This window comes from Argopecten irradians, chromosome 3 (assembly GCF_041381155.1).
Source record: "Argopecten irradians isolate NY chromosome 3, Ai_NY, whole genome shotgun sequence".
Taxonomy (NCBI): domain Eukaryota; kingdom Metazoa; phylum Mollusca; class Bivalvia; order Pectinida; family Pectinidae; genus Argopecten; species Argopecten irradians.
The window spans coordinates 20,976,517-20,999,373 of record NC_091136.1 but is presented as its reverse complement, the minus strand read 5'-3'; the positions used below and the strand labels follow the sequence as shown (position 1 = coordinate 20,999,373).

Here is a 22,857-nt window from a genome sequence, read left to right as displayed (position 1 = left end):
TTATAAAAATTCACAACAAGCATATGTCTTTTTATTCTGATAAAACTATAATATATGTGATGAACTGCAGTGTTTGACAGCCTTGTTCTAGGGGCACATGGAAATGTCTACCTTGACTAAGGAAGTATCATCACAGGCCGCTTTGGATAGCTCACATCTGAAACAAACATACTTCATATATTTCGTGTTATCATTGCCAAAATATAATATTGTGTAGAAAACTGTTCGAAACACTTTAATGTATTATTTTAAACGCAAATGATGTATTTTACAAAAGAAAAAAGATTGGTAAACATCTTGTTCCGCATAGAATTTAGGATGAAAACAGATATGACACGTGCTACATTGTATGAGTGGTAGGCATTGTGATAGGAAACAAGAGCTGTTGGAGAACAGCGAAGCTCGCCTATTCAGAAGAATTGATGTTCAAGTATCTACTATTTAAAAACATCAAGCAGTGCCCTCAGTCTATATTATTTAAACATGGAAATATGACAAATTAACAGACTCAAAAAAAACCTAAAGGGCCCCTAATTGGTTGTATTATCACGTTCAGCATCCATACACATTAGGAAAATAAAATCATAAACATTTATGATGACTTAAGCTTAAACAATAGACAAAATAGAAACTTGCTCAAAAACTTTAACATGGAAATATGACAAATTAACAGACTCAAAAAAACCTAAAGGGCCCCTAATTGGTTGTATTATCACGTTCAGCATCCATACACATTAGGAAAATAAAATCATAAACATTTATGATGACTTAAGCTTAAACAATAGACAAAATAGAAACTTGCTCAAAAACTTTAACATGGAAATATGACAAATTAACAGACTCAAAAAAAACCTAAAGGACCCCAAATTGGTTGTATTATCACGTGCAGCATCCATACACATTAGGAAAATGAAATCATAAACATTTATGATGACTGAAGCTTAAACAATAGAGAAAATAGTAACTTGCTCAACAACTTTAACATGGAAATATGACAAATTAACAGACTCAAAAAAAACCTAAAGGCCCCCAAATTGGTTGTATTATCACGTTCAGCATCCATACACATTAGAAAAATAAAATCATTAACATTTATGATGACTTAAGCTTAAACAATTGACGAAACAGAAACTTGCTCAAAAACTTTAACGTGAAATGGGACGCCAACGCTGACGCCGACGCCGGGGTGACAACATTAGCTCCCCCTATTCTTCGAATAGGCGAGCTAAAAACGACGTCGCATCAGAAACTGTACAGTTTCAACAAACTCTTTATTCATGATTGCACAAACTCCCAAGAGGAAGGTGAAAATCTACAAAATACAATAAACTAATTGTCAGTAAAATGTACATACATTTCTAGACAGTAATGCTAAATTTGACAAAATTGCCAAGATTTGCCAAAATTTGCCAAAATATCCAAAATTGCCAATATAATTGCCAAGTGCTGACTCTGGCTACCTAGCTATTCAAACACTGCTTATCAAAACTTACATTTATTATTGTTGCAAATCTGTATAATCAACATGACTACTGTACATATATATCTTCCAATAAACTTAAGTCCTGTTGTCAAAACTGACTTCGTTATGAATTAAAAAAGTAAATAACGTTTAACACCAAAGAACATCACACTGGGTTAATATCCTATTTTAAATTGAATTAAAATGTCAAGAATTTATTACCCAATGTCTAATGTAATGTGAGAATACTGCCAAGATATCAAACCTATGTATACAATACATATAAAGCTTAGTATTCAATGTAATTGTCATAAAAACCTACAACGCTATGCTTTTGGGCCTTCAGATATCAACATTCTAAAAATAGCACATTGGCCGCTTCACCGTGTAAACTTATCTGCAGAATTACAGTTGCAAAATTCTAACAACATGCGTAAATATCACACAACTACAATTATCAAACAATCTGACATGGGACGGGAAAATAACTTACTCTGTTACTCTGTACACGAGCACGTTTTTCGTGTCTTAACCAATACCAAAAGCATCATGGGTAATACCCAGAATCCAAATAGAAACAACAAAATACTTGAATGGACGAAGAAAGACAACTCGTACGGAATTGGAAGTAATTAAATCAAATTTGCCTACATAGGCCATGGACAGAAACAATCTTTTTCTTGTTATCTGTTACATCCGGTCATACAAATGCTGGAAGTACCTTCTGTCGACACTTATTAATATAATGACATGGTAATTTAGTGGCAGAAATATGCTCGGACCTTGTGGATATTATTTATGAATCTTTGTCAAATTACGAACTACACAACAATTTACGTGTCAAAAGTAATACCAAAGGTTATCTATGATGCATACACAATTTATATTAACATCATGTTCAACTGCACCTAAGACGTGATTTATAGGCATACAACATATCACTTGATAAAACAGAGGATAATTGACCGACTGCCAGGCAGTATGTAGCCACGACACGTCCTCGCAAACGCTCGTGTACATTTTCAATGTCGTATTATACACAATACAAAATTTAGTCACGTGTGGTAACCGGATTGTTGATTGACAGCTAGCGATACGTAATACTATCTTACAAACAGATAAACACAAATTTAATGTTTGTAACTAAAAAAAGTAATTCCTGACTGGCCTGTGGTTAGGATATATATTACACAGATTTACAGGTTTGTAGTTAAGATAAATACTTCCTGACTGGTCAATGGTTAGGGTATATACACAGACGTATAGGTTTGTAGTTAAGATAAATACTTCCTGACTGGTCTATGGTTAGGGTATATACACAGACTTACAGGTTTGTAGTTAAGATAAATATTTCCTGACTGGTCTGTGGTTAGGGTATATACACAGACGTACAGGTTTGTAGTTAAGATAAATACTTCCTGACTTGTCTATGGTTAGGATATATACACAGACGTATAGGTTTGTAGTTTAGATAAATACTTCCTGACTGGTCTATGGTTTAGGGTATATACACAGGACGCTACATGGTTTGTAGTTTAAGATAATTATTTCATGAACTGGGTCTATGAACGTTAGGTATATAAAATTATTGTTACACAGCATACAGGTCACATATTTCTTTCACTGGTTCTTAATTGATTTTACTGTGCAATTCCACTCTGTCACATATTTCTTTCACTGGTTCTTAATGATAACCATTATCATTGTACGTGCTATCTCACCTCACTGCTCCATCCACTGAAGAGACTCGGCATGTCTGGTAGCTGGTAGTCCAAATTATCAGAATAATCGAGATATCAGTATCAAATTCGTCGAAAGCCATAGCGTTGTCTTCACTGTCGATGAGCTGATGTGACAGTACATTACCAGTGTTGTTCTAGCCTGTCATCTTTCATAACCCATCCTTGGCCAGAGTTCATATCAGGAACAATAGGTTCGGAGATGTGGGATCTCCCTCAGATTCTAACATATCGTATATACTTTTCCAGACTTCTTCGGCATAATGGAAACTACACCAGATCCACATTATTCGAATAGTGGAATTGGTTCTCCTTAGCACATAGCTCCATAATTTGTATGAAGTACCATTCATTAATGACTAAAATAGTGGAACTTCTTCACTGCAGACCTCATTTATGACCTCAAAGAATCCACCTGTGCCATCTATGGTCACTGAAGGTTCACAAGAATGAGGAATTGTGCTTCATACGAAATAAGGAGAACCAGCTCAAACCTTCGCAGAATGTGGATCTGATAGTCTGGAACATCATATACGATATTTGAATCACTAGGTTGGAAACAGGAAGAGCTCCTACATGACACTGATGTTAACTCTGGCCATGGACGGTTTACAAGCTACAACCACGATGACAACCCGGTAATGTAATGTCACATCAGCTCATCAGCTCATCGCTATTGAATTATTTTGAAGTCCCACTTAGATATTCAGCCAACCTAAAATTCTTTGTTAAGATTTAAATTTTCAGTAGCCACTTTTATATTCAGGAAATTCTAAGACGCCAGGAAACTGTAGTCTCGGCGGTTTGGGAAAAAATACACTATCATATGACCTGTATACGCAAACGGTGATGCTTTGTAAACCAAATGATGGTATAACAATAATTCTTTTTTGCATTTCTATATATTTTGTTGGTGTTTTTACTCATTGACAAGAGATCAAATAACTGATTACGATCAATAATAATTGTTGGAAAACATTTTTGCTTCCTGAAGACAAATATGAAAAATTTGCTGAAAAATTACCATTTTTGAGCTTGAAATCTTATTTATTCATTTCCTACGTACAAATCGCTACATATATTGGATGATTAGGTACTGATATGTATTTGTTGTTCTATTGTGGTCATTTTGATACCTCATTTGTCTACTTCAGTTGAAAAATGTCAATGTTATGAATATTTTTTTTTTTTAGTGAAATTCGTGATGGCGGCCATTTTGATGACGTCATAACCGGAACTTATACAATGTTAACATTGTTTTTTTTCTTGTCTTTGTTTAAACTGATTTATAAGTGGACAAAAAACTAATTAGAAATAATAGTTTGCGGTTGGAAAACGTTTTTGTTGCGTCAAGCAAAATATGAAACATTTACTAAAAAATTACCATTTTTGAGCTTAAAATCCTTCCTGCGTAAAAATCACTATATATATTTGGTTATTTGGTCCTGATGTGTTTTTCGTGTTCTATTGTGGTCATTTTGATACCTCATTTGTCTACTTCGGTTGAAAAATGTCAATGTAATGACTATTTTTCATTTTTTAGTGAAATTTGAGATGGCGGCCATCTTGATGACGTCATAACCGGAAGTTCATCCCAACTTATGCAATGTTAACATTTTGATTTGTGATCAGTGGGTCATAAGGCGTAAGAAAAATATTGGTTCGGAGGTTTAGGGGGGGGTGCATGTGGGACCCTCCTAGCCCATGGCCTAACAGTAACAGGACAGAAACAATCTTTTTCTTGTTATCTGTTACATCCGGTCATACAAATGCTGGAAGTACCTTCTGTCGACACTTATTAATATAATGACATGGTAATTTAGTGGCAGAAATATGCTCGGACCTTGTGGATATTATTTATGAATCTTTGTCAAATTACGAACTACACAACAATTTATGTGTCAAAAGTAATACCAAAGGTTATCTATGATGCATACACAATTTATATTAACATCATGTTCAACTGCACCTAAGACGTGATTTATAGGCATACAACATATCACTAGATAAAACAGAGGATAATTGACCGACTGCCAGGCAGTATGTAGCCACGACACGTCCTCGCAAACGCTCGTGTACATTTTCAATGTCGTATTATACACAATACAAAATTTAGTCACGTGTGGTAACCGGATTGTTGATTGACAGCTAGCGATACGTAATACTATCTTACAAACAGATAAACACAAATTTAATGTTTGTAACTAAAAAAAGTAATTCCTGACTGGCCTGTGGTTAGGATATATATTACACAGATTTACAGGTTTGTAGTTAAGACATAGGTATTTAGCACGCTGATAAGTCAAAGACCCACTATAGACTAATATATAGAGAAAGGTAAGGAACTCCTCCGTGAAGCTAAAACCAACCGACCAATGAGATTAGGCTTTACATAACTTTCAAGATAGTGGCAAAATGGCAGTCAACCTGACCCGGATAACTATTAACGCTGAAAAACGACATAAGGACCACGAGAGGGGGATTTGAACGAACCGTCAAACAAGTAAATACATTTGTTTTCACCTGTTGTTTGTTTATGTCAAAGCCGGTAATTGTAGGCTGCCGTGTTTTCAGTGTAGCGAATAGACATTTTCTTTTGTAAAAATGTTCTCGATCGTGTCCGACTAACGGAAATTCGTCAATTTTTCAAGTTTCGAGGCTGTTTGTGAATAAAGTAGACAAGTTCAGTAAGATTTCTTGTTATCGTCGTGAAGTGTAACATCTTAACTTTCAATTAAGACCAAAGCCGTTGAAATATCTGGTCTGGATATTTTTTTACAACACTTTGAACTAAATTACCCAATTTTGCGTCACGGAGGAGTTCCTTACCTTTCTCTATATATTAGTCTATAGTGGGTCTTTGACTTATCAGCGTGCTAAATACCTATGGTTAAGATAAATATTTCCTGACTGGTCTGTGGTTAGGGTATATACACAGACGTACAGGTTTGTAGTTAAGATAAATATCTCCTGACTGGTCAATGGTTAGGGTATATACACAGACTATAGGTTTGTAGTTAAGACAAATATTTCCTGTCTGGTCTGTGGTTAGGGTATATACACAGACGTACAGGTTTGTAGTTAAGATAAATATCTCCTGACTGGTCAATGGTTAGGGTATATACACAGATTTACAGGTTTGTAGTTAAGATAAATACTTCCTGACTTGTCTATGGTTAGGATATATACACAGACGTATAGGTTTGTAGTTTAGATAAATACTTCCTGACTGGTCTATGGTTAGGGTATATACACAGACTTACATGTTTGTAGTTAAGATAAATATTTCCTGACTGGTCTGTACTTAGGGTATATACACAGACGTATAGGTTTGTAGTTAAGATAAATACTTCCTGACTGGTCTGTGGTTAGGGTATATACACAGAGGTACAGGTTTGTAGTTAAGATAAATACTTCCTGACTGGTCTATGTTTATGATATATCCATATAATTTTACACTTTGTATGTGGTCTATAGATAGAATGTATACTTACTGGTTGGGGTAAAGATTGCCATTAGAGCCACACACAAATAGAATCTGGAGGTCACACTTGATGGAGTCCTTGTTCTGACAGAAGACCGACTGAATCACTTGTGAAGAGGATTTGACAGTTGTCGACATCATCGTCATCATTGTACTGGCAGTTGTTGGCATCATAGTCGAACCCGGTATGGCGGTGGGCTGCATGGTAGAACCAGCGACTACGGGCATGGCAGTGGTGGGCATCACAGTGGATGGTTTATCGCTGGTTAGTACACATGGACCATGTGCACTGACGATCAGATCTTCGAACATACATGTAGCATGCACAAAGTAACAGCTGTAAAATGGACATGTCAGTTTCCCATTGCAATGACTTGTATTTCTACATAATGGTTCGAATAAAGCAGAGTTAAAAGGATTACTTTCGAAAGACTTTGTTGCCACATCATGACCTAATCGCTGATTATTTCATTGTGACTCACCCAGGGTACGACCAACACTTGTATTAATGGGGATTGCATTTTGATTGAGATTGCTTTCTTATTTTATCCTAACTTCTCCTAAATGCTACTTAATCATAATAAGATTCGATCATGACATTAATGATAATGTGAATGTAGTTTTGACATATCTTTGATTATTTTAGATAAGGCAGAATAACTTGTTGACCAACAGTCCAAAATAGTGACCGGCATACAACTGTTCTTGTCAGCTAACATCACTATAAAAACTCAACTCTAAGAGGTCCCATTCTTGCGGATTTCACAACCTGATGAAATATTAGGTCGATTCACAGCCTCAGGGTCATATCTATAGGTCTAACTTTTACTTACTGATTTGCATATGTTCGTCCATCCGAGCCGCATATCTGTTCGTCCGCATGAGCATGATGATTCCTGCAGTCCAGCAAAAGAAGGTCGATACAAAGATGGTCCCCAAAATGTGAGGTCAGGTGGTCCAACTCGCCCTGTACTTGGTCTGGACTGGCCGTATGGTACTCGTGGCCGTGTCCATGGTGATGCTGCCCCCCAGCCAAGGTCACTGGAGGAACAGACAGATTAGCTTGTATACAGTTAAGAAAGTTTCACTCTTTTGGGTACAGCAATGGTAACGATCGAGAAATGATTGCTACCGGAATATTTGATCCATTCTCTGATATTAGATTACAGCATGGTGTAATTTAGAAAAATCGACGGACTTCGGCAAATGACTACAGGACATTGCACTCCAGACCATACGAGACAAATGTCGACAATGAGTTTTAAAATATCTATCATATGAGACAAATGTCGGCAATGAGTTATAAAAGAGACAAATGTCGACAATGAGTTATGAATTATCTATCATATGAGACAAATGTCGACAGTGAGTTATAAAAAAGACTAATGTAGACAATGAGTTATAAAATATCTATCATATGAGACAATTGTCGACAATGAGTTATAAAAGAGACAATTGTCGACAATGAGTTATAAAAGAGACAAATGTCGACAGTGAGTTATAAAAGAGACAATTGTCGACAATGAGTTATAAAATATCTAGTATACGAAATCAACACAAGCCTATTGCCTTATATATGAGACCGTGAAACGGTATGATTAATATTGCTACATCTTACAACCCATTATTGTCGGAAATGTCATCTCCAGTAACAACTTGTCATACATGTAAAAACCACTTTAAAATATTGTTTAAAATCCTAAAAGAAAGCTAACATACCTTGATAAGATAAATTTCCGTTCATCGTAATGTCGATTACGTTGTTTGGGCTTAAGTTCTAAAATATATTTTTTTCTTATTTTTCTGTAACAGTGTACTGATGGGCTGTTAAGCGTAAAGTAATAAAAAAATTTGAATTTGAACCGTTGAAATTCTAACAAGCGTTATATGCAAATAAAAAGAATGCAGAGATGAATTCACCAACAGGAAGACGACTCGTAAAAAAGCCAATTCCACATCCAACATGAGAAACAGTAAATGTCTGAACCCAAGCTACTGATAATGTTCATACTGCTTCAAAAACACATATTTTATAAAGTAAATATTTTATGTTTTAGTCCCCATATTGATTTAAAACCTCGATATGGAAGTCAAACTTACAAGATATAGCGGTAAGCATCCAGTAGAACATGTTGATAGTGTAATGGTATCTGCGTGACTAGTACGAAGCCTATCTCTATGGGTCGTGTTTATAGAGACCTTCACACTTGATCGTAACCAGATTAATATAGAACCAGTAAGAATGATAACAGGCCAAGACTATTAAAACGTCATACTCCTTCATGACTAAAAGATCTTGTGATGTAACACATTTAATAAGAAACTCTGTAAGTAGTTGAAGTTCGTCACAATCGTGGTGGTATCGACATACTCTCCGTGACTGGTATATATTCCATATCTTACCTTCATGTTTCAAACGTCCCTGACCTCTGTATGAGGACACGATAAAGCCAGACGCTCCATACCTGGTATTCAGGAACTTTAATGTGTTACAGGTAAATTGTACAAAATTCGTAAATTAAATATAAAGAAAGTTTTCCAAAATTAAGTTGGTTCTGCTCGACCATTCTTCATTCACATTAGCACAAAACTAAGACGATTTGTTTTAAAGAATTCAAAATCTTTACTTGTAAGATGTAAAGGGTTAATAAATTTAGTATGATGTCTATTTTGTAGTCATTCTAAGCAACTTACATTGACGAAATGACATACTGGTGGTTTATTTTCGCTATAGTCGTGGTTTTACAGAAATCTGCGTATTCAATCCACCAGTGAAGTAATTACTACATTACCGTACCATCACAGGGTTTTGTTTACTATGTATCCTATCAACAATGGCACCGCTCTCATGCGATTATACTCAAAATTAATTGCAAAAAAAAAAAAAAAAAAAAAAAAAAGATTTACCGTCTGCTAGTCATAATTATCGGAAGGTGGAACTAATTGACGATAAATTATACTTTAAGCTTTATTTTAAGCTTATTAAATTAAGTTTTAGAAGAAGACTGGATAATATGAGTAGAGGTGTACTACACAGCGTCGGTGGTTAAGGGGTCTGAAGGTGACCCCCGGGGAAAAATATTGTAATTCAGCATGGCTGAGATGAGTTTTACAATGTATTTTGATGATTTTGCGAGTGCCCGAAAGCGCGAGATTTTGGTGTTTGGGGGGTCCGGGGCCTCCCCCGGGAAAAATATTATGATTTAGAATGGCTTAAATGAGTTTTACGATGCATTTCGATGAATTTGCGAGCGCCCAAAGGCGCGAGAATTTGGTGTTATCGGGTCCGGGGGTCTCCCCGGGAAAAAAATTGCGATTTAGAATGACTGAGATGAGTTTTACGATGTATTTTAATGATTATAAAGCGTTCTGAACATGGTAGTTTTTTTATTTAAAGCTACCTGCATTTAGAAATGATAATTGTGTCGTCATAACATTATGCAACCCTACTCGATCTGAATACACCGGCTTCACACCATCGGCACATTGTTGTGTAACATAAAAAAAATGAATAATTTTCTAGCTAAGACAAATTGATCTTTTAAGAGACATTTTTTTAAATAGTACATAGAATCCCTTGATGGACATTTTAGTCTAGTTTGTGTGTATTGAATTTTTACTATTTAAGGTTTGACATTATGTGCTTGAACGTTTTAGGAAATGCGCCGCGCAGCGGAAAATTTTCTAGAATGAAGTACGAAAAATGTACAGGAGGACCCTTTTTTCTTTCAAATAAGCATTTTTAGAAAATTTCAGTCGGCGAAAATGGGGGGGGGGGGGGGGGGGGGGGGACATGTTTGCCCCCCCCCCCCCCCCGTCCTGGGGAACGGGAGGCAGTTGCCCCCCTGTCCCCCCGCTACCTACGCCCCTGTCCTAGAAATCACACAACGGTACCACACAGACAGCCATGCGACGCCGTATTTTCAGTTTATCATAATACGCAATATGAATTGAAACTAAAATGTATTGGTCCGACAAAGCCTATTGAAAATAGCGAGAAATATCGACACATAAAAATGTATCAAACAAGATTCCAAGTCTTATGGACAGTACCATTTAAGCCTCTTGGAATCTTGTTTGATAAAAAACAAGCAATTCATCCGTTTAGCTGCATTTCAGTGATACATTCTTTTTCATTAAAATCGTAATATACAGTAATGTAGCATTCCTACCAGTGAGTGTAACCATATATTATCCACCAATGTACGTGACATTCTGCACACTATCAGAATGTTATAATTATCTCTGGATTTCCACAAAGAGTCGTGTATAAACCGTCAACACATGGACTTACCTTTGGATAAAGGTAATACCACGTGTAAGCTCAATCTATCTGGTTGTCTTGGCTACTCATGTGTGTATACCGATTATACAAAAAAAGATAAAATACACAGTAGAAAATAAATGAAACAAAAAATAGAATCGAAGATCTTATCTTTCTTCTACTTCTTAACGAATCTTTTCTTCCGCCTCACTTTTGGCCTTCGGTTAGGCGCTCGCCCCTTTGGTATAGGCTTATGGTTAAAAGAGTACCACGCAACATTTGACTGTTATGTTATTAAATATAGTTGTTGCATTTTTCTGTCGATGACAATAGGTATTGTTCGGTACGTAATTACTTTGTCTCAGATTATGATGTCGTTTTGTGTTTAAAATACAAATAAACAACAACATCAGCGTCATATCACAACTGCAGGTAACTCAATATTACGTCAAATAGTATGTTAGAGGTCGCCTTTTATCGGTCAAAAACAGCGAGCATAACTTGATCAGAGCTTCTAGTACATCGCCCGCCATCATGTGGCCACACCTGATTTCGGCGAGTGCATCTTACGTTATATGATATTTTTGCGCACAGATGTAAATAGTATGATGACTATAACAGGATTAAACATGTTTAGAAAGAAAATGATGATGTTGAGGGGATTTACAGTGGGGATAGGTACACAGGTGTCGTGGTTAACAGGCACTATATGAACATGACTAACGGATAACGTTAAGTTTAGATTGATACCTCCATGATGGAGGCTGTCCTATGGGTAAGTCACATTTATTATATCGAAAAATTATGAAATTGACATCAAAATTTGAAATGACATAAACTTTTGATTTAAGTCTTTTACACACACGTAGTTTGCAAAAAGTTGACATTTGGATTTTGATCCTCCATAATCAATGAAGATCTTAAAGATGCTGCACCGCCGACAATGGTAAGTCTAACCTATTAAAAACAGGAGCAGATGAATTAGCATTTTTCTTCAGTAACAAGCGTTACTTACTTTACACTATTACAACCATTGAAACGTTTGAGCTCCTTATTCTACTTCAAATATAAAAATAATGATAAACTGCATCCTGTAAGAAAATAAAACATGCCACTATACTCGATGTAGAATGAGGTACTGATTGTGCAGACTACAGAAGTAAAACAAATCATTTCATATATTTTTTTGGGTTTTTTTTTTTTTGCGACTTATAAACATGTATATAGATCTACAGGTATATACACAATTAAACCATAAATTATTGGCCAAATGATAAATATCATTCATGCTCTCTCGGCGGTAAAGCATCTTTAAGATTCCTTGTTTTGTTCCTGGGAAATAGCTGACATTGATGTAATAATTTGACTTTCTTCTTACCCACCTTTGGCCGAATTTTCGCTTACAAAACATTTTCCCTACTTCTGCGATTTGTAATTGTTCTGTAAATATAATTTTTTTCACGATGTTTAAAATTATTTTATTTACTCTCAGACAATTTCTCCTGTGCTGCAATTAAATCAAATCTTTAAAACGACGTAATGTAGTAATGGTAAATAAGGTTTGAATATTCGACTTTGTGTGTGATATCATGCTATCGTATTGTGTGAATATTCGACTTTGTCTGTAATATCATGTTATCTTATTGTGTGCATATTCGACTTTGTCTGTGATATGCTATAGTATTGTGTGAATATTCGACTTTGTCTGTGATATCATGCTATCGTATTGTGTGAATATTCGACTTTGTTTGTGATATCATGCTATCTTATTCGGGTGTACTGTCAAACAAGCCAAGTTGGGAACTTCCAAGTTAGCTTGCGGATTGCTTGAGTACCTTTAACGTCCTATCAACCGCTAAAGTCATTTAAGACGGTCTTCTCTGTACTCAATATTTTGGGTTTGTCTTCATAGGCCGCGGTGGACCCGAGTATCGCCATATAACAGTGGAATACTCGTTCAAGACATCGTAAAAGCACATCTTTGTTTGATGTGGTTTGGTTTATAGGATTGACGTCCAATTAAAAGCTAGTGTCATTTAAAGATGACCTCCTATGTGCAAAATGGACGACGTGTTGACGTTGTTGGTGATCCTCAATCCTCCCCCATGCCCCACTCCTACTGAGCAATACGCAAACTATGGTATGAGTGGACAGAACTAAGAACATCTTTTTTTTCATAGACAAAGCCACATTATGAAGACAAGAAACAAATGTTTGCTTCTTATATTTATAGTATTCTTCTATTTACAGGTTTTTGTACTCGCGATAACGCCGGTTATATACGCTGACATAGAGGCCATTGGGTATCCCGCCGCCCTTGAACAGTTGTATAACGCCTTCAACAACACAAATGCGGAGGAGAGCATAGGTGAAAGCATCGCCAGCTACTGTGTTACTACATATGCGTTTAGGAATAACGTAAATGTCGACCCGTATGTTCCATCCGCTGCTGATCTGGACCACATCGATAAGGCCTCACGGAATAATCTGAGGAGAAGACGAAGACGGGCGGCATTCTTACCCCCCGGACAGTACAGGTGTGTGTACATTATGGCCCTAAATCAGAGCATTGGATCTGGATATATTCTGTTGAATATCAATACATCCGATAACATAAGTGTCTGATTAATTCCTTTGTCTTGCAGAATACGCAAAGAATACCGTATGCTTAGTCAGGAGGAAAGAGACAACTACCATTGGTGTATGAATGCGCTCAAAAACGATGCGTTCGTAAGTGTTTGAACTTAGCTACTAATGGGATAATTATGCTATAATGATGTATAATATACTATATAATTTTGTCATATATTTTATTTGCATTCTGTTCATTAAAATGGTACATGATTATAATTTCCTTAAGAAAATATAACGAGTTATATAACTACTAATAATATTGTTGTGCCAGAAACACTAATCAGTATTGCTCTAATAGCATTTCTGTATACTGATTATACAGCGCTAACCTCTTCTTCTCCCACAAAAAAATGCAAAAGTAATTATATTTTAGTTTTTTGTTTCAGTTCTTATAATTTTGATATAAAAACAATTGTAACGAATGACATTTTGTATGGTACCACATTCATCAACTATTTCCTTGACAACAAGGAAGATATTTTTGTCGGTGTCAATATCCTGTCCTACGAAGCACACCAAATAATTGACGATTTTGCTTTTGCTAAAGTTCATCAGAAAAAGAGTGTGGCAACTAGTTTGTTTGTTGTCAATGTCACCGGTTGCATGTCTTCTGGTAATTGTCTTTGGCAGCCTGCTGCAGTTTGTTAGCACTAAGGAATAGAAAAGGTCCAATTAAACATAACCAGAAGATACTACACAAAACATACGACAGACTTCCAAAGCAACACATCCCATACAGGGAAGTCTGTCCTTAAATGTTTGTCCTATCAGATTATATGCATATAAAGCATAATCAACCAAGAACTGGTTTTGTTATTTACAGTCACTTCAGCATGAGACAAAGTCAACGATTTATCGCACTTCTGATTTCTGATTTATTTTTTATTAAAACCAGATTCAGCATGAGTGGGAATGGAAGAGTAAGTATGACGTAATAGTGGACTATCACAGAATAGCAACGAACGCACATGGTGTAGAAGCCTTCCTAGCGTGGCACAGGGTATACCTTTGGACGTAAGTACTACTATAAAAGCAGCATGGCACAGGGTTTACATTTGGACGTAAGTACTCCCATAAAAGTAGCGTGGCACAGAGTATACCTTTGGACATAAGTACTCCGATAAAAGTAGCGTGTCACAGAGTATACCTTTGGACGTAAGTACTCCCATAAAATCAGCATGGCACAGGCTATACCTTTTGACGTAAGTACTCCCATAAAAGCAGGATGACACAGGGAATTCCTATTGACGTAAGTACTCCCATAAAAGCAGATTGGCACAGGTTATATCTTTGGACGTAAGTACTCCCATAAAAGCAGTGTGTTACAGAGTATACCTTTGGACGTAAGTACTTCCATAAAAGAAGCATGACACAGGGTATACTTAAGTACTCCCATAAAAGTAGCGTGGCACAGAGTGTACCTTTGGACGTAAGTACTCCGATTAAAGTAGCGTGGCACAGAGTATACCTTTGGACGTAAGTACTCTCATAAAAGTAGCGTTGCACAGAGTATACCTTTGGACGTAAGTACTCCAATAAAAGCAGCATGGCACAGAGTATACCTATGGACGTAAGTACTCCCATAAAAGCAGCATGGCACAGGGTATACCTATAGACGTAAGTACTCCCATAAAAGCAGGGTGACACAGGGTATACCTTTTGACGTAAGTACTCCCATAAAAGCAGCATGGCACAGGGTATATCCTTGGACGTAAGTACTCCCATAAAAGCAGTGTGGCACAGGGTATACCTTTGGACGTAAGTACTCATATAAAAGTTGCATGGCACAGGGTATACCTTTGAACGTAAGTATTCCCATAAAGGCAGCATGGCACAGAGTTTACCTTTTGACGCAAGAATTAAGCAACATGGCACATGGTATACATTTGGACGTAAGTACTCCCATAAAAGCAGCATGGCACAGGGTATACCTTTGGACGTAAGTACTCCAATAAATGTAGCATGGCACAGGGTATACTTAAGTACTCCCATAAAAGCAGCATGGCACAGGGTATACCTTTGGACGTAAGTACTCCAATAAATGTAGCATGGCACAGGGTATACTTAAGTACTCCCATAAAAGCAGCATGGCACAGGGTATACCTTTGGACGTAAGTACTCCCATAAAAGTAGCATGGCACAGGGTATACTTAAGTACTCCCATAAAAGTGGCATGGCACAGGGTATACTTAAGTACTCCCATAAAGGCAGCATGGCACAGGGTATACCTTTGGACGTAAGTACTCCCATAAAAGCAGCATGGCACAGGGTATACCTTTGGACGTAAGTACTCCCATAAAAGCAGCATGGCACAGGGTATACCTTTGGACGTAAGTACTCCCATAAATGTAGCATGGCACAGGGTATACTTAAGTACTCCCATAAAAGCAGCATGGCACAGGGTATACCTTTGGACGTAAGTACTCCCATAAAAGTAGCATGGCACAGGGTATACTTAAGTACTCCCATAAAAGTAGCATGGCACAGGGTATACTTAAGTACTCCCATAAAGGCAGCATGGCACAGGGTATACCTTTGGACGTAAGTACTACCATAAAAGTAGCATGACACAGAGTATACCTTTGGATGTAAGCACTACTATAAAAGTACCACTACAATATTAAAAAAGATTCGATGTGTATGCTTTCGTAAAGTAAAATCCGGTCAAACAAGCGCCCCTGGTACTTTACTAAAATGTACAATGCTTTGCATATTTTGCCAAACAATAATATCTAAGGCTAAGACGGATGCATAGACACTTTTTAGCAACTAAAATATGTTCAAGTGATGTATAGGCATACAAAATCACTAGCTTAAACAAAGTCTAAAACCTTAAGCAAAAGGCAAAAGAATTACATATAAAAGTTACTGTTTTAGCACCATGCTTTTTGTTTAGAACACTCTTACAAGACAGCCACTGCGATCAGAGGTCCAGCGGCCTATATCGCTCGCCTGGTTCATTTAAGTAATGATTTTTATTTTTTGTTGTTTAATGGTGTGTAAACTGCATTTTTGTACAGATATTTTAAATGACGCGCATTAGCGCGTCATGTTGAAATATCTGTACAAAAAATGCAGTTTACACACCAGTAATTAACAAAAAATAAAAGTCAATCCTTATATTTACATTTAGACAGACCAATTCATTTAATTAAGTGTTCAAATAAAATAAAACTCTGTTTTTCAATGTTATACGATTGTTGGAACAGCCGGTCTAATGATGGGATCCCGGAACAGCTGGCTTCAATTTGGCGGGAAATTCAGAGAGTACACAGATTATAGTTCTACATTAACTTCATCTTTTTTCATTTCTTATTTTCTGATATATAATTTAACATTTACATAACATTAATATATGCATTATATTGAAGATTAGTCAATACAGATACAATAGGCCTTATTGGATGAGCATTCACACTACTTGAAGAAGTCAGTGTTCCGGTGTGTGTATTCTTGTGTAGCAACCACTGCTTTTACGCAAGTGTAAACAATTTCGCAGTTGGTAAGGTTATATAGCAAAGAGAAAACGAAAATGCAAATATTAAGTGATAACGTTAATGATTAGTTTCAGTTAATTGATCAGTCGGCTATCATCCCTCATGTTTGTATTATTGTTAGTGCTTTTACACTTAACCGAGATTAGCTTTTAGTGATTTGGTCCAAAATGCTATGACTTCCTTGTTTAGATATAGCATCTTGCTTAAGCATTTGGATTGTGTCCAAGTTACATTAGTTTAGGAAAACATGCTCCAAACCATTATATTACAGATTTTAAAGAATTAACAGTATTTCCCCAATTGGGTTCTATTTCTTTCTGCTCCAGGGGACCAAATTGATACAAATTCTGTTTCCCTTCCCCAAGGATGTTTTTGGCCAATTATGGTTACAATGCAATTAACCTCTATTTCCCCAATCGGGCCCCGCTCCAGCCCCAGGGGATCCGAGCCAAACTTTATACAAATTCTGTTCCGCTTCCTCAAAGACTGTTTCTGGCTAAATTTGGTTACATTCTATGCAGAACTCTATGATAAATAGTAATTGAAGTGATTAACCTCTATTTCCCCCATTGGGGCCTTTCCCTCCTGCACCTGGGGTTCATAGCCAAAGTTTATACAAACTCTGTTTCCCTTCCTCCAAGAATGTTTCGGGCTTAAATTGGTTACAATATATACAGAACTTTATGTTTAGCAGTGATTTAAATTCACTTTTGCTTTTTTGTCGCAGTGAAAACTGTTTAAGTGTTATACATAATTTTTTTCCGTCTGTATGAGTTTTAAACTTTCTAATTTTACAATTTTTTATAAAGTTGACGTACTGGAATTATTTTTAATCATAAAAGTAAAAAAAACTTTTTAACGTGTACACGTGAAAAATAGTCTCGAACGATGCCGGATCATTCCGAACTCGTCCGAACGTCGTCGCGACAATCTCGAAGTAACACGAAAGTTGTGAAACCAAGAGATAATGTCAACAATTTTTCATATACAAAACATGTGGTCGACCTTCTACAAAGAAAATAATGCTCGTACATTACAATATTTGATACACACAATATTTAACGACATTGTATGAATTGGATGTTTCAAAGACTCAATCTGTGTACATATACCAGCATGATTTGCTCATATAAGCCAGAAGGAAAACGTAAACAAACACGGTTACGCTAGTTACCTGGCTCACCACGTGCAGGTCGTGTCGAACATTAGTCACGTGATACGATTCTGAATCAGATAAAAGCCGAAGTCACTGAACATAGCGGTGATTGAAGGCGCTTTATTCAAAACCAGGAATATATGACCCCTAGATTTCGGCTTTCTTATATACCGACGTATGCTTTTGGGTAGCTAAGTCATCAAGTTACATGTCAATGTTCAAATATCAAATGTTAAAGTGAAATATCGTTACAGTGAAATTAGCATGCAATATAACTTTAAAGGATTTACCTTTATTTTCTATTTTTGACCCCGCCCCTCTTGCTCCCAGGAGGCGATAGCCAAAATTTATACAAAAGTTGTTTATCCGTTTCTGATCAAATATGGTAACAATCAATGCCGAACTATATGACTAGTAGTGATTTAACGTCTAGTTCCCCTATTGCATAATTATAAAATGATTAAGCGTAAGTGTTGCATAACATGTACTAGCCACATAATCAATTCCATCAGTTGATTAATGGTCCATAAATCAGATTTCGTAGATCATTTAGCTGTTCACGTCATTTCCTAGGTATCTTATCTATGTGCCAAAGAATTTCATTTATATACTTATAGAATCAAAGCGCCAAGGTCAATCATAGATACTGTGAATGAAGGACTCAAACAAAGGAATAAAGAAATTGGTTTTTATTTATTTAAATATTGAATTTAATACAATGTATACTAAGTGTGCAGTGTTGAATTTCGGAGTTTAACAAAATATATTTACGGTTTACCGTATTGATTTTATGATATTCTTTTTTTTTCAATAGCAATAAGTTGAATAACTCATTTTCCTTAAATAACTGAAATTAGTTTTATATTTAAATTATTTCTGAAATAACGATTTCAACCCGGATGAAACCGTTCAGAATCTGAGTATTATTTTTTATAATTCTTTATTAATTACTAAATTATCAATTTTTTCAATGTCTCTTCAAAGACAAAACAAAAATAATAAGTTAACATATCCTTATCTTGATTTCCACTTATCATTAGAAATATTACCATTTCCGGATATGTTTTAGTTTCCTTTTTAGAAAACTAACATAAGTTGCTTTGACGACTTTTGACTAATAAATCATGGCAATATACTTTTGTCAAATAAAAGGTACATTATTGCATTACGTATATCACTCGGATTTCTTATAAATTCACAAAAACGATAGTCGTTAACATCAAGAAAACTTCAGCAAGTCAAGTCTAACAGTTAACTGGTTAGTGACATATTATCGTAAAGAACATTTTATCGTGATATTTGCTTTGCCGGCTTTTGACAAATTATAAATCATGGTCATATACTTTTGCCAAATAAAAGGTACATTATGTGGTTACTTAAAACACGCAAAATTCTTTTGAATTCATAAAAAACGCTAACATCAAGAAAACTCCATGCAATGCATCGGACTTTAGCAAGTCTTCATAAGGCTACCGCACATTACACGGCAATATAAGTTTATTTGTCACTGTAAGTTGCTCGTACATATAAAGATCTATATTATCATTATATTTTGTAAGTTTATGTTGATAAATTTAGTACTTTTTTCCCTTTGATTATAACGCAGTTGTCGATAAACTAAAGACACAATTCCAACTGACAGAACAAGGGAAGAAACTCGTGCTCAAAACTAGTTTAAACTTTTACTGCGCAATAATATCATCAGATATTGTTCGTCAATGCAACCAATACAAAAAAAATTATTAGCTTTATAAGAACTTTCTTTTGCAATTTCCTTTCTAACATTTAATTACAATAATTGATCGGTAGCATGAATTACGTAATATTTAAATAAACATACACAATCCAAAATGCACCGAAAGTCTACCGCGGAGGAAGACAGCGAAGAAGGCGTTGTTCGTGATTTTCGGAAGACCACTGATCTCTGAGTGATACAAATATCATAGAGTCCCAACTGAACACTTTAAGCACTTCATCCATGGTGTATATTTATGTTCAAATTCAATGTCTGTGGTTTAAAATATTGGGGTTTTATTTTTTCATACCATCTAGTAATACGTGAAATGAACAAAACAACTTTTAATTTTCATCGTGGAGTGGTTTCATTGTTTTTGGTGTGCACCGGCTCGCCGAGCGTACCTAAGAATGCTGTTTCACAGCATCAAAAATACAGAGAGGAGAGATATTTTTTATACTTTTGTCGACCTGTTTCACGTTGAGGTGAATTAGAAATGGTCGCTGGCACGGATAAATGTATAAACAATTAAAACAAAAACTAGCATTTCCAGACTAACAATATTGATTGATAAGCTAAATGAAAACAAAAAAGACGAAATCAATGCAAATATCAGTCATAATAATAATAATAAAACAGCATCGTTCATTCGTTTCGCTTTTATTAAGTTTGATGATACTCATTTGATTTATCTATCTTTTGTTTGTTTTTGTTCTTGACAAAGAAAATGAAAAAATCAAAACTCGAATGAAATAAACAATAGCATGAAAAAGAAGAGACTCTCATGACAGTGGTGTGTGTTTTGTGTATTTACAGGCTGGAGAACGATCTGAGAGCTTTAGGGGGGCGCTGTAGTGATCTGACCTTACCGTTCTGGGACGCCACAGCTGAGCATTATGCGAATATTCTAAAGCGCGGCTCAGCAAAAGAATCTATCATTTTCTCTAACGAATATGCCGGAATAGGGAGCGGAGCAAATTTCGGTTCATGGGGACTTTCCAGAAGTTTGGCGGATGAAGGCCATTTGTTCGGCCGCGATCGTATAGAAACATTAAAGATAGCATCTCTCAATGAAAACATAGCACTTCCGTTTAGAACGTATTCATTAGAGATTTACCATAATGGCATTCACAATTTCGTTGGAGGTTTTCTTGCGGATTTAGTCTTTGCTCCTAGGGACCCAATCTTCTTCCTGTTGCATTGTTATATTGATTATCTTTGGGAAGAAATAAGACAATACATGCTCGCAAATGGCAGGGATCCATCCATATACTTTACTGCGGACCGTAGTGTAACAATGGCAAATTTTCCTTCTTGGACGAACGAGGAAGGATTTTCCAACCTATGGTACGAGAGACATGTACGATATCAGCCATCATTTAGCTGCCAGCATGACACGTGTAGCAACAACCCAGGCTTAGAATGCAAAAATATCACGGGCGAAAATATCACACCCCAGGGCATACAATGTGTGGCTACCAGTGGACAGAAAACTGGTTCTAGTGGTGAAATAACTACGCCACCACCCGAAGATATTACTACAACTACTCCAGCAATTAATGACATCACAACAATGTCCGAAAACAATGGCGTAACAACTACTTTAGAAAGTACTGACGTCACAACTGCTCCAGCAAATAGCATCTTGTCAATACCTTCCACAACAATACCGTGGTGGAAATGGTTTTTCCGAAGAAGAAAGCGTGACGTTCCTACCACAAGCCATGGTGATCATAGTTCAAATGATGGTAAAAAGGTCCCACAAACAAAGATCCATGTATGTAATTCTCGTACGTGCCCGTATGCACCTACAGCTTTACAGAACACATTTACAATTAACGGCATCACGGATGCATCTTTGTGGGCTTATATTCCAGTTAAAGTAGTCTATATGAGACCACGAGGACTCAAATTCCATTCTTTTGCCTCCTCGTATAGTAGAGAAAAACACGCTCCAACTAAAAATTCGACTATGGACATATTTGACACGAGATTTAACCCGACATTAGAACAACGTTTATACACTGGAGATGGACGTCCCTACGAATCCTGCCGAATCGATGATTCAGGTTCCACTAAAATCCACATCCGGACAGATGGCATCAACTACCATGGAACGTCTATGGAATACGCCAATGTAGACGGTCGGTTTCCACTCAATTCACAAACGGCATTTATTCCTATAAAGGATCCAACTATTAACGCCACAGAAGTTTGTTTAATGGCTTATGACACATGTGGCCGTTTATGCCTACCAACCTGTCGCCAGAAGGGATCAACACCTGTATATAAACCATGCACCGGCTGCATAAGGGTCACCAATATCTCTCCAAGAAATTACGGCAAATATGTGGCCGACATTTGTGGAAACGAATGGAATTTCGTTGATGTTGAGAACACGGAATTTCTGGACCCCGAAGAGTCAGATAATGATATATTTTTAAAGTTTGTTTGTGATGCATCTTCGAAATTTCCATGGCAACGTCAACAGAGTGGAAGATAAGCACAACACCTGCACATTCTGCTTTCTCTACAAATAATACTAATGGGGGTTGACAGATTTCAGATTAAATACGATTCCTCTTTCGACATCAGTTATGTTAATTTTGTTATAACAAAAGTACAGAAAGAAAAGAATCTATTATTGCTCTTTGAAATAATGTTTAAACAGGGCTATATAAGAGACCGTTTTTCTATTTCTGACTTTCAATATGACATTTTGCTACAAGTCTTTGAGTTATCTGCTATTACACGTGGAGGGGTATATTAAAGAAATACCAAAATTAAAACAAAATATTAGCTAATCTTTGAGAGAAGGGTAAAGTGTTTATCTCTTGGTTGACTTTTATTCGTCCTCACTCCCATTTTTCATGAATATGCATTTAA

The 22,857-nt window shown here is 36.3% G+C and overlaps 2 protein-coding genes across 2 annotated transcripts; one reads left to right on the top strand and one right to left on the bottom strand.

Annotated features, from left to right (window-relative positions):
• Positions 1-9: 9 nt before the first annotated feature.
• On the bottom strand, positions 10-8,928 carry LOC138317819 (uncharacterized). The gene is made up of 4 exons (XM_069259733.1): positions 8,786-8,928; positions 7,519-7,726; positions 6,696-7,022; positions 10-157 (listed from the first exon to the last, which is right to left on the bottom strand). The coding sequence occupies exons 1-4, from the start codon at positions 8,814-8,816 to the stop codon at positions 88-90; spliced, it is 636 nt and encodes a 211-aa protein (XP_069115834.1). The 5' UTR covers positions 8,817-8,928; the 3' UTR covers positions 10-87.
• Positions 8,929-11,611: 2,683 nt separating this feature from the next.
• Positions 11,612-22,654, top strand: LOC138319548 (uncharacterized). Its single transcript, XM_069262700.1, has 5 exons — positions 11,612-11,724; positions 13,200-13,486; positions 13,595-13,679; positions 14,479-14,597; positions 20,788-22,654. Exons 1-5 carry the CDS (start codon positions 11,707-11,709, stop codon positions 22,472-22,474), a joined length of 2,196 nt encoding a protein of 731 aa, XP_069118801.1. The 5' UTR covers positions 11,612-11,706; the 3' UTR covers positions 22,475-22,654.
• Positions 22,655-22,857: the final 203 nt, after the last annotated feature.

Bases quoted from the DNA above. Each gene is read 5' to 3' on its own strand.
- LOC138317819 (XM_069259733.1), bottom strand. From the start codon at position 8,816: ATGTTCTACTGGATGCTTACCGCTATATCTT. The intron at 7,727-8,785 runs GTAAGTTTGACT...CTGTTCCTCCAG, and splicing joins GATGCTTACCGCTATATCTT to TGACCTTGGCTGGGGGGCAG. The intron at 7,023-7,518 runs GTAAGTAAAAGT...TCCATTTTACAG, and splicing joins GGACGAACATATGCAAATCA to CTGTTACTTTGTGCATGCTA.
- LOC138319548 (XM_069262700.1), top strand. The intron at 13,487-13,594 runs GTGTGTGTACAT...TTTGTCTTGCAG, and splicing joins TTACCCCCCGGACAGTACAG to AATACGCAAAGAATACCGTA. The intron at 13,680-14,478 runs GTAAGTGTTTGA...TATTAAAACCAG, and splicing joins CGCTCAAAAACGATGCGTTC to ATTCAGCATGAGTGGGAATG.